This window comes from Centruroides sculpturatus, unplaced genomic scaffold (genome assembly GCF_000671375.1).
Source record: "Centruroides sculpturatus isolate CEXI.00-Female unplaced genomic scaffold, Cexi_2.0 scaffold1664, whole genome shotgun sequence".
Lineage (NCBI taxonomy): Eukaryota > Metazoa > Arthropoda > Arachnida > Scorpiones > Buthidae > Centruroides > Centruroides sculpturatus.
The window spans coordinates 109,486-123,335 of NW_019385917.1; the positions used below are offsets into that span (position 1 = coordinate 109,486).

Here is a 13,850-nt window from a genome sequence, read left to right on the forward strand (position 1 = left end):
CCTTGAAAGAAAAAATAAATAAATATTTAAGATTTCGTGAAATTACTTAATATATATTTAAATAAAATTAAAATTTATGCACAGTAGAAGTAGATAAGATTGTATATGGAATCGTTGTTGTTATTGATGATGCAATAATAGTATAGCATACTTTACTGGGATGTAACTGATGTTGTATGCGTGTAAGCAAGCATTGGAGGAACTGTAGTGGCAATATACCAGAAAATGCAAGAAATTTCAATTGATTCAGACTGTGGTTCTGTAGAACTGTTAAAGTGCATTAATGCTTCTGACAGATATATTCACTTCGTCCAACTTACTGTAAAAAATTGTATATTTTTTAACTTTAAAATAAAATGTTTATGATAATTGGGTGATCGATTATAGACATTTTTGAAGTGTGTATGGATAATTTTGAAATACATTATTTTAACAAGAAAGATTTGTAGTTAAATGAAAATTATTTTGAAATTACAATTTATCAACGATTTATAATTAAAAATAAACTTATCATTCATTTCTTGTAATACAAATATAATTTATTGACAACATATTTCTTACAATTTGTCCGAAGAAACATTACAACAACTGAATTTATGGTAGATACTTTATAAAAGTATATAGTTATGTATACAGTATTTAAAAGTTGAAACTTATAAATTAAACACTAGTTTTCCCTATTAAAAAAGGAACATCGAAACTTATAGTAAACAAGAATCAATTTTCACAATGACTGTTGAACATATCAATAATAAATTTTAATAAAAACAACAATACTTATTGTTAGTTTATTTAAATACTATGAAGACAACACTATTTTCTAGTGTAAAAAAAGAAAGAAGACAATGAAATAGCAAATATTTATTTGCATCTTAAAATTAAAAATTTGGAAGATTCAAAAATAAATCTATCAATATTAAAAAGTTCAAATATATTCAGTCACTTATCAGTTCATATATTAAAATGACAAATTCAAAAACATTTCTGGACCTTTGGTCCCTGGAAATTTTCAATTAGCAATAGGAATTATTCAAAAATTAAAAGTAGAGGATTATTGAATTTATTCTTTTATTGTTAGTAATTTTTATTCATGTAACAGAAATTACTTTCATTTTTATCAACTATTTAATCTTCATTACATCTAATAAAAATATAGCAAATATGATATGTTATTTTTTGGAAAGTATTTCAACTTGTTGAGTACATAAAATTATATATTATTGAATTTAAACGATATAACATTTAATAATAAAGAGCCATATATATATATATTAAAAAATTCCATAGACTGATTACAGTAGATATAAAGATATGTAATTTTGCTAATTTTATGTACTTTTCATTCTAACTACTAAACAATATCACTATTCAGTATAAAGAAATAAGTTATTTTGACAATAAATGATTATTTATAGAAACAAAAGTAATATTAGAATTTATATTCATTTTATAATTACATTGAAATATATGTATATTTATTTATANTTTTTCTTATTTTCCCTTAAAACTTGAAAAGAAACATGCTATTAATAAAAATTAAAATTTCAATTCAATAAAAAAAATTATAACTTAAATGATTGTTAATCATATTACAAATTATCTATCTCATTACATTAAAATATTAATTTGATTAATATATTTTAAACACCTGATAATCATATAAACATATAAGATTAATTTGTATGCTTGCATTTATAAATAATTCAGAGAAAAGAAATATATGTATATATATATTTTTTAACTATTAACTGAAATTTAAAATATTACTGTTTGGCACAAGCTTTGTTTTAAATAATGGCCTATGCACATATATAAATATTAGTAGTACACAGGAACAATAAACTTAATTACAATAAAACTAATGTTCTTTACTACAAATGTAATATATAAGTGAGGACTCTTAAAATATTAATTTAAAGGAAAAAATAAATGAAAATTAATTGGAAACTTAAAGTTATGGTATTAGTAGTTTAGCATTACATGTATTGTTATAAAAAGTATTTTACATTGCTGTACAAATCCTATGATTAATTTTAAATGCCAGTTAATAAATTTGAAATAAATTTAATTCCGAATCAAAATTCCTAATAGTATTTAAAACTTTTAACACAAAAGAACTTATAATATGACAAATTAAATGCTTATAACATAAATCAACAAATAAATTACGTTTAAACCGTTTCCTAAAGGACGGACTGAAGAGGTTTATCTTACGAAAATAAGCATATACAATAGCTCAATTAAAAATTTTATCTAAATTCAATTTTTTTACAAATAAAACTATGAATGCTGCCTTGCCAAATGAAATATATTGCTTTGATGTTAACATTTTTCGAATTTTTGTTTAATTTTTATCAAGTTAGAATATTTAAGTACATAGATATTTAAAAAAAAATTAATTAAAATACTCTCTTTTTAGAATATAAATTACAATTTATATTCAAATTATCATCATCCTCCTCCTCCTCCTCCTAATCATCATCATCAAAAAAAAACTTCCAATATCATTATTATTTTACTTTGTCTTATAAAAAAAACTTTAGCAAACTTAAATCTGAAAATACAGATAAAGAAAGATTGATTTGGTGTTAATAAATAGTAATTAAAACTGACTTTATTAAATCAATTATAATGAAAAGGTTTGTTTTGTTAAATTATTATTAAATGCCAAAAATAAATCTCTCTTAAATAGGTTTTGTAAAATTTGCTGGAAAAAGTCCTTTTTCTCCAGATGCTTCTTTGTAACCCATTAACCAACCTTCTTCCTGTAAAAATGAAAAAAAAAATTCTGAATATTTTAAAATTTCATCATTCTTTGTTTATCATCATACTATAATCAATAAAAAATTTATTAAAATATAACAATATTTTAAAATTGAAAACCGATTTTAATATTTACCTGCTCTTCTGGATCATTATATTCAATAACAGCTATTATTTCCCCCGCATCAAAAGATAATTCATCAGCATCTTCTGCAGTGTATTTATAAGTTGTCCTTACCTAATGAAATTATATAAATTAATAAAAACTTGATTGTTTGCCTATTAATATCATAAATTTGCATAAGTAAACAATTAAATCATGCAAAATGGACACACTTGTTTTATGTTATTGTTTAGAAGAAAATAAAAATATATTTAATTTTGATGAATTTACCATAGCCTCAACATTTTTAGTAAATAATTCATTTATTTAAACATCCCTGACAAATATTTATATAGAAATTTTGCTAATTGATGTCATTCATTAAACATACAGTGCATATATATAAACATAATCTGGGAGTCTATACAAATGTGATACATAGTGCCATTTTACAGTGACTGAAAATCAAATGACCTCATTTCATTATAATTTTAGAAAACAAGTATATACAAACAAAAATAACTATTTTTAAATAAAGCAACAAAATTTATAATCATAATGCATTCGTGATAGAAAAATACATAAATACATTACAATTGTGTGGTTCTGGATAGGTCCAAACCGTCACAAAATTTGCAAATTTTCATTTGTTTTAAAAGGAAAGAAAAATGTTAGAAGCTAGACACGAATTTTGTTTATGTTAAAACATGACATGAAGTCATATATTGTAGAAAGAATGCAGTCTGAATATTGACCACCTCCAGTTGGGAGATCAAATTAACTTCGAGTTTGACCTCTCCCGCATCCAAGTCGGGATCCTGTTACACTTAGTAATGAGGAAATGACCACTTGGAAAGCATGGATGAAAGAGATCAACCAATCAGAATGATGGCTTGAAAAATAGAGATTGATATAATCCCCAATATTCAAGGACACAAAGCTTTTGCACTCTGTTACCACTCATGCTTGGTCAGTCAACATGTGTACAGTGTCAGCACATCAGAGAGAGAGTCTCTCCCCATTGTGTGAGTTGTGAACTCTGTGACACACTAAGAAAGAGCGAAACAGTTCTTGCTTCACCCAGTTTGTCTGATTCCAGCTGTCTTCTTTGTCATCAGCACGTGTACCTTCACCATCCAACGGATATCCTTCATAACCTGCCATGGAGCTGTAACCTCAGTATCATGATGACATCCTAGGGAAGAGCAACTGATTTTCTGCAGTGACACTCTCTCTCACCAGAAGGACACTCAGCAGATAAACTGTGCTCTTAGGACTGTAAATAGCAGGAAACTATGTAAGCATCCTTTCTGTACCAATAAAACAGGTTAAATGTTCAACATCTCTATTTTTAATAAATGCTCCTTGGAGAGGTGTAACAATATTAAACTCATTCATCCAATTCTGGAGACAATTCTCCATAATAGTTGAAAAAATCTTTCTAAATACAATAATTAAATAGTCTATAATTAGTTGACGTCTACTTATTCTCTTGTAAATCATCCTTAAAGCAATCTGTTTCAAGATAAAGGAAAAGAGCAACTAGACCAAAAGGAATTAAACATATCCAATATATTTAATAGTATTTCTGTAGACAGGTATTTTATCATTTCATTCCTTATGTTATCAAGACTGGGGGACCTTATCTAATTTTAATTTTCTGATTACAGTTTCCAATTCACTCAAAGTGATAGGATCATCCAAAAGAGGAACATTATTACCAAAGCTGTAAATCAATGTAAATTACTGTGTTTGGACTCTCTCAAATAATTTGACCAATCCGAGGGGAATATAGTATTTTCACATGATTTCTTAATTCGAAATTAACTCATTAATTAATGACCAAAAATGTCTAGTATTTTTAGTCTTCAAAAGTAGTTTATTTTAGCCAAAAACAAGTAAAACAGCAAAACCATATTTGGAACAAGACTATGTTTTGGAGACGGAATCACTTTGATGCTCAAGGCAGGTCTCGTTCTCATTCCCCTATCTTCTTTGATATCGCTGCTTATGGCATGATCATTCAAACTTCGCCAGCCACGACCACAAGATTGTTCATGATGCATCTTTGATGAAATTAACCTATCTAATTTCAAAATTTCTCTCCGTTGCATGTCAGCCCAGGTTCAATTTTTGTTGATGTGTAACAAAACGTTCCCGTTTTTGAAAAAATAATTGTTGTTATTGTATCATCTGAAATTATTTTTTTTTTATTTTGTACAAACAATATACAGTTTAACCTGATTATAATGTCATCGAATGTAACAACGACCCTAATATAACGTCAAATTTTTATTGGTCCTACGATTTTACTATACTAGGTAATGTTAAAAAAAAACCCACTTGTAATGACATAAAACCGTTTTAACGTCATATTTGAAGCACTCCCAAATTTACAAAATTAGATTACAAATTTTATTTAACATAGAAGAAACTATGTGTTCAGTCCTAAAGTCAGAGTTCACTTCTTAGAATGACTGTGGGTGGTACTCTCCCCTACCCAACTTTGGTGGGGTGAGGTGGCTGTTTTGCCTGTTTGTAGAAGAGGGTCGCCATTTTGTATTTTATTTTGGCTCGATTCTCAGTCCGCTGACTACCTATGAGTCTGGACTTTTTTATGCGCAAATGATTTGGGCACCTAATACTCTGTGCCAAATATCAACTCTTGACATGTACTCCTTCATACCTCTATGCTGGTAAGAACATTGGGCAGTATGATTTTATAAACAAGACATAGTCTATAAACAAGACATAGTCTTGTCAATAACTTTTTCTTCACCTTACATATAAATTTATAGCATTTATTTAATTTGCAGTATTCATCCAATAGATTTCTAGTTTTATTTTTATGAAACATTTGTAATACTCTGTTCTTTGTTTTCTTTAAATTTAGACACTGAGGATCAAATCATTGTTTCTCAAATGATAATAAAATATTTTTCTTAACCATTCCACATCGTAAAGCCAAAGTTAACAAAGTCTTTAATAGTTCATCGTAATAACTCTGCGCATCCAACAGAAAGGTCCTTTTAACCAAAATATATCAGAGATAAATAATTATTTAATCTTTCTTGTTTCTATATACCATGTTTCCCGAAAATAAGACAGTGTCTTATATTAATTTTTGCTCTCAAAGATGCACTAGGTCTTATTTTCAGGGGATGTCTTATTTTTCCATGAAGAAAAATTCACATTTATTGTTGAATTTGTTGAACAAAAAAATTCCCAAGTCTAACTTAAACAAGAGTGACGTATATTTGGTCGTGTCGAACTGAACTTACGAAGTTCCCATGCTGGAGTGGACTTCCCACTCTCGCTTCAACTTAACCTTTTCATAGCGTCAACATCGGGCTCGATGACCAATTAGTGCTTACTGAACCGTAGCACTACGCAAATGTGATGGGGCGTGATTCCCGGCCGACCAATTAGCGATCACCAGCCGTAACGTTATGCAAATCTGTGATTCCCAAGCCATAGTCTTATGCAAATCATGCCATGTGGCATAATTGTCTGCTGACCAATCAGTGGCTGTACTTTCAAAAAGCCAACGGCCACTTACAACCATCTGTCGATGACCATTATGACTAAAAAAACTTTGCTAGGTCTTACTTTCAGGGGGAGGTCTTATATTTCACAATTCAGCAAAACCTGTGCTAGGTCTTATTTTCGGGGAAACATGGTATAATGAATTTTTGGAAGTTTTCAAGTCAATATGCTATCTGTCAGAAATCCAAATAATACTGAAATTGAAAAATGAACAGAATTAAAAATATCAAGAACTCTAAAATCTAATAATTTCACATTTACTGTCATTAAATCTACAACAGATAGACCAGTCAACTGTCGAGAGAAAAGTAAATTTAGCTGGATAGTCTGATACACATTGACCATTTAAAATATATAATCCATATGACTTAATTAATTGTAAAAATCCTTTTCATCTTTGGTTTAATATTAAATCATTAGATTTTCAGAAATTTAAAACATTAGTAGTAATCCCAGCATAAAAATTATCCAGTTCCTTGACTATTCTAGCATTCATGTCTCCTAAAGTAACTATCATCCTCAAAAAAATTCCTCAACATATCTTCCATTTTAGCTAACAGTACATCATAAAGATATATTCTCAAATAAACAAGAACAATTATCAAACTATAACTAAATGATCAAAAATTTTTCCTACAATTAAATCTAATTATTATGAGGGTTTGTCAGAGTTAAACAACACTCCTGAAGAACTTAGTTTTTGGAAAACTGCAAGAATGAGACCACCATACAGACGCAGGGACCAGTTGGTTTTTTAGCAAATTGTTCATATAAAAACAAATCTGGGTTCAACAAAGAAAAAACTCATTTATAAGAGTTAGTTAACCAAGTCTCAGTGAAAGCAATTAAATCAAACTTTTGCAATAAATATGCAAACTCTTGGTCATTCACTGTCAAGTCCAATGTTCCTTAACAATTCAAGACAATATTCTCATTACTAAAGTTTTATCCCTCTCTTTAGCAATTGTTCCAATTAGCCCTTTTGGCTGGATTTCTCTAAAAAAGAATTAATCTTCTGTAGTTCATTTGTTTCTAGATTGAAAGTGAATTTGTCACCATCACCTGTCAAGCAATCAGCTTTCAGAAATTCTTTTTTATTCAGAGATTTAGCTTCTGCAAAAAAAAGGCAACCATTTTCTACACCTAAGTCTTGATCTATATGACAAATCATCAAAGACTATTGTGCGAGTAGGACAGCAACTCCTGAATTTTCTTTAAATTTTGAAAAAGAAGTTATTTGTCAGCTTGATTATAGAGCTCAAACAATACAAGTTGAGTTCCTGATATTCAATAACTGTTAATAAAAGGAATAGACATTATGTCTTTTATACAACTCAATAAAGCCATTAGCATTATTAACTAATTTTACATCATTACCACTCAAACCAGAAACGACAATGCTATTTTTCTTCAAATCATTGTATACAGTCTATATAATAATTCTGAAGAGAAAATTTATCCATACATACAGTTTTAAAAGTTGAAAGTTTGGTAATTTCGCCCTCCAGGCAAGTTAGATGTTCATCATGCTCCTTATTTAAATTAGACAATCAGTGAAATTTTGACAACAATTCTACCAGTTTTGATAGAATAGTATCAAAATGTTCCTCAAGAAAACACAGAATCTTCTGAGGTATTTGAGAAAAAATATCCTGTGATGCAAAATAATCATCCAGTTGAGATGATTTCAATCTTGGTTTGCTTGGAGATTGACGACATTTACCAGCAGAAGTCAAAGCTTTATTGCAAGGAGAAGAAAGTGGTGTACAAGACATTGGACCTGGATTAAGTTCAACTCCTCCAATAATAAGTAAAAAGAACAAAATTAAAAAAAAAGTATTAGAAAAAGACATCCTCAATAAAGACAATTAATGGCAAACATTTGAATTATAGATCATAGCACTAAGTCATAAAAAGACACGCCAACAGCCAGCACTGTCAAAAGTGTCCTCTATATATAACAATTAATAAATATGCTATAAGAATAAATAAATTTCTTTTTAAAATTATAATCAGATAACACCAGTGATAATAAGTTTGTATGAAGAGAAACTTGAGAGAAAATTATAAAATTATCTACATCACTTCTTGGACTTTTGGCTATAATTGGGAAAATTCATTCAGCCTTGATCCACTAGAGAAAAACTACAATTGCTTGTGTGATTGCAGTCTTGTTTCTCAGCCTATAGACATTACCTGAAAGGCGTTCGAAGTATATTTTTTTATCTTCACTGTAAACTGTGCAAACTATCCTCATAATTAGTAAGTGGTTTTGGAATTTTGACAAACTTTTAACCCACTTTGCCATTGCCATTAGACACAAATGTCCACTGGCTTGTAAGAAGAAAACAACAATGATGAGTGTGTCATCGATAGAATATACGGTAAAGTCTGTGGAGTTGCTGGTTCCATGGAGAAGTTATTGTTGAAGACTCAGTGATAGAGCCTGAAGAGTTCAAGCAAGAATGGCTTGAGAAATTGTTTGAAGAAAATCAAATGTTGAGCAATGAAAGAAAATCAAAGGAGTGCAGCAGGAAGACAAGGAAGAGGAAAGCCAAACTGAGGCTGGAAGGAACAGGATAAATAACTCTGATCTGGACATATGGAAAGAAGAAAACAATCAGATAAGTCCAACACTAAGAAAAGAAGAGTTAAAAACTATTAGAATTAGAAGTAGAAATGAAGTGTTAAATAGAGAGAAAATTATAGAAATTATTAATGATCAATTGAAAAACATCATGGAGATAGAGCAATATGAAAGACAAGGCAAAAAACAAGTGATTATCAGTATCTCAGAAGTACAGGGTAAAAGATTACACAAAGTGAATTTTTACATTTAAAATGTATGATTGTGTCAAATGCTTATCGAATGTCTTTCATATTGATAATTTGAGGTCAAAATACATATTATTTTTGGTAATGTTTCCACCTAAAATAATTACATATATTTTCATTTTCATTCATATCAATATAAAACAAAACTTATAAAATAATAAACATTCAACCTTAAATCTATCATATTCCATATCTGTAAAGTTAGCGTTCTTTACTTCCATTATTTTTCACTTTCATTATTTCATTTTTGCATAGCCCCAATGCATAAGCTGTGAGAAGACCCAGCTTATTCTAACTACTTGATGTCATAAACTTATTAACCAATTACGGGACAGAAAATTACTAGTGAGAAAAACTAGTTGAGAAAAGAATAAATGTGACTACTCCCAAAGTGTGACATCATCAAAGGAAGTGGATGGGTACTATGATCAGATATATAAAGAGATTCTTGGATGCAAAATATGTAGATCTTCAAACAATTAAAACATTTTTTTTTTGCTTTTTATTATTTATGTGGAAAACAGACCAAAACATAGAATATTTAAATTTTCATGAAATTACTTAATATATATTTAAATAAAATTAAAATTTATGCACAGTAGAAGTAGATAAGATTGTATATGGAATCGTTGTTGTTATTGATGATGCAACAATAGTATAGCATACTTTACTGGGATGTAACTGATGTTGTATGCGTGTAAGCAAGCATTGGAGGAACTGTAGTGGCAATATACCAGAAAATGCAAGAAATTTCAATTGATTCAGACTGTGGTTCTGTAGAACTGTTAAAGTGCATTAATGCTTCTGACAGATATATTCACTTCGTCCAACTTACTGTAAAAAATTGTATATTTTTTAACTTTAAAATAAAATGTTTATGATAATTGGGTGATCGATTATAGACATTTTTGAAGTGTGTATGGATAATTTTGAAATACATTATTTTAACAAGAAAGATTTGTAGTTAAATGAAAATTATTTTGAAATTACAATTTATCAACGATTTATAATTAAAAATAAACTTATCATTCATTTCTTGTAATACAAATATAATTTATTGACAACATATTTCTTACAATTTGTCCGAAGAAACATTACAACAACTGAATTTATGGTAGATACTTTATAAAAGTATATAGTTATGTATACAGTATTTAAAAGTTGAAACTTATAAATTAAACACTAGTTTTCCCTATTAAAAAAGGAACATCGAAACTTATAGTAAACAAGAATCAATTTTCACAATGACTGTTGAACATATCAATAATAAATTTTAATAAAAACAACAATACTTATTGTTAGTTTATTTAAATACTATGAAGACAACACTATTTTCTAGTGTAAAAAAAGAAAGAAGACAATGAAATAGCAAATATTTATTTGCATCTTAAAATTAAGAATTTGGAAGATTCAAAAATAAATCTATCAATATTAAAAAGTTCAAATATATTCAGTCACTTATCAGTTCATATATTAAAATGACAAATTCAAAAACATTTCTGGACCTTTGGTCCCTGGAAATTTTCAATTAGCAATAGGAATTATTCAAAAATTAAAAGTAGAGGATTATTGAATTTATTCTTTTATTGTTAGTAATTTTTATTCATGTAACAGAAATTACTTTCATTTTTATCAACTATTTAATCTTCATTACATCTAATAAAAATATAGCAAATATGATATGTTATTTTTTGGAAAGTATTTCAACTTGTTGAGTACATAAAATTATATATTATTGAATTTAAACGATATAACATTTAATAATAAAGAGCCATATATATATATATTAAAAANGTAAAAGATTACACAAAGTGAATTTTTACATTTAAAATGTATGATTGTGTCAAATGCTTATCGAATGTCTTTCATATTGATAATTTGAGGTCAAAATACATATTATTTTTGGTAATGTTTCCACCTAAAATAATTACATATATTTTCATTTTCATTCATATCAATATAAAACAAAACTTATAAAATAATAAACATTCAACCTTAAATCTATCATATTCCATATTTGTAAAGTTAGCGTTCTTTACTTCCATTATTTTTCACTTTCATTATTTCATTTTTGCATAGCCCCAATGCATAAGCTGTGAGAAGACCCAGCTTATTCTAACTACTTGATGTCATAAACTTATTAACCAATTACGGGACAGAAAATTACTACTGAGAAAAACTAGTTGAGAAAAGAATAAATGTGACTACTCCCAAAGTGTGACATCATCAAAGGAAGTGGATGGGTACTATGATCAGATATATAAAGAGATTCTTGGATGCAAAATATGTAGATCTTCAAACAATTAAAACATTTTTTTTTTGCTTTTTATTATTTATGTGGAAAACAGACCAAAACATAGAATATTTAAATTTTCATGAAATTACTTAATATATATTTAAATAAAATTATATATTATGTATAGTGGAAGTAGATAAGATTGTGTATGGAATCAGTGTTGCTTTTGGTGATATAATAATAGCATACAGTAGTACACTTTACACTGATGTAACTTATATAGATGTAAGCAATGCTTGATTATTATACCTATATATAAGCATTAGAGTTGTTCAGCTGACAAACAGAATTGATATTTTCAGTTAACAAGTTAATATTTTGTTTATAAAAAGGAACTATAGTAGAACATGGTTAACTCAAACCAGGATAACTCAAAGTCACATTTACTTGAAGTCATTTTCTTTCCTCAATTGTCTAGCATAGGGATTTACATATTAAATTAAACTGGTTAACTCAAATTCATCAAATTGTTTAACTTGAATGGGGTTTTAAAGTATTTTTGTAAACTTTCGTAAATAATTAACCTTCATCTATTGAATAAACTAATCAGAAGCTCACTATAAAGTGCAAAAATCACATACAATTAAAAATAAAAATTATGTCACCTGCAATGGACCAGTACTGAACTGTACTGAAATAACTCTACTGAAACAAAAAGAGGGGTACATGTGTCCCCTTTTTGTTTCAGTTGTCCTTTTCCAAATCTGCAAAAAGACCTCAAACAACAGAAAATTTGTAACTTCTAGCCTATTCTGCAAATATAAAAGAAACTAACAAACAATATTTATCCATTGACCCAGGCAACTTTTTTGTATGTTGACCAAAACCCCATTCCTTGTTTACAAGGCCAAGTTAGTCTAAGTCAGTGTTTCTCAACCTCTAACGAATCGTTTCCCCCTTCAATAAAACCGTTATGTTGTATCACCCCCTTCACTACAAAATTCCGATGCCGAGGGCCAAGGCTAACACCAAATTTGTACTGCATTGAATAGACTAGTGACTAGCATAATGTTATTTGTTTAATTATTGTACGATATAACGAATAAAATATCTAATTATTCTTAATATAATGTTTTACTATATCACCCAGAAAATTGTTTTTCGCCCCCCCCAAAATATAAATTGTTACTAATCGCCCCCTCAACATGGAAAAACGCCCACATGGGGGCAATATCGCCCCCGTTGAGAAACACTGGTCTAAGTGCAACCAGCACCACTTTCTGAGAGTGCTGATCTGAAATTGAATCATAGAGTTCGAAGCTCTTTGTGCAATGTATGATGCCTTTTTTATAGTTTATGTTCCCTTTTTCATAGTTTGTGTGTGCCAGTGATCATGTGATGTTGAATGAGGTGGTGACTTTCAGACAGCATGTGTGTGACCTAGATATTGTAACTGCCATTTGAACCTTTATTTTCCTGAGCATATGTTTTTGTTTCATTTGATTGCTGATGAATTTCTCTGGCTAGCTAACATAATAAATAAATAAATTTTTGATAAATTAATTTAAAAAATGATTATAGTCTGATTCTATCAATATGTAAAAAGTTTAATCTTTGTAACAAAATTTTTAAAATACAGTAGAGCATCGATTAACCAACCCCTGATTAACTGTCACATTGGTTAACCGACCATTCTAGTCGGCAAATTTCAAAAGTCCGCTAGCGATGTGGCACTACAATATTTGGCTATGTCTTGGCTACTTTAATATTATTTTTGTTAAATTTTTGCGTATTTTAGCTGGCATCAATGGCTCAACCATTGAAGGGAGGCCAGTATTTAAACGAGACTTAATTTTCTAATTATGAGTGGTTGTTTGTTTTGTGAGCAATAAAATAATTTAAAAATAATTTTTAACGATACAATAGAGACGATTATTATTTTAAAAAAATTTGTTAGGCTAAACATCGATAAAATTCAACGTAAAGTTGGTTAATAGCGATATACTAATAAACTAATTACTTGGGATATACTAATATCCTAATATACTATACTAATAATGTATTTTTTTCCTTCTTTTCGGTTATCCAATTTTTTCAGTTATCCGACCAACCTGAGTCCCCAATTGAGTCAGATAATCGGTGCTCTACTGTATAACAATTGTAAAGAGTGGTATGTATGTGATAAAAAAAAAAAAAAAAACAGATCAATTCTAGGTGTACAATTCTAGAGTACAATTAAAAAATTCTTACTAAACACTTAGAAGTAAATGGATTAACCATTCAGGAAAGCATTTTTGAGTTTCTGAACATCAAGAGGTTTACATTGATTCTACTTAATTAATGTAATCTCCACAGAAATATCATATA

The 13,850-nt window shown here is 28.5% G+C and overlaps 1 protein-coding gene across 1 annotated transcript in view; it reads right to left on the minus strand.

Moving 5' to 3' along the window:
• Window positions 1-1,850: 1,850 nt before the first annotated feature.
• LOC111612567 overlaps window positions 1,851-13,850 on the minus strand; it is a 37,361-nt gene continuing 25,361 nt past the window's right edge. Inside the window, exons 6-7 of the mRNA XM_023353798.1 lie at window positions 2,900-3,001; window positions 1,851-2,765 (exon numbers count right to left, since the gene is read on the minus strand). Coding sequence (XP_023209566.1) covers window positions 2,685-2,765; window positions 2,900-3,001 — 183 coding nt within the window. The 3' untranslated portion in view covers window positions 1,851-2,684. The remainder of the gene's footprint in view (window positions 2,766-2,899; window positions 3,002-13,850) is intronic.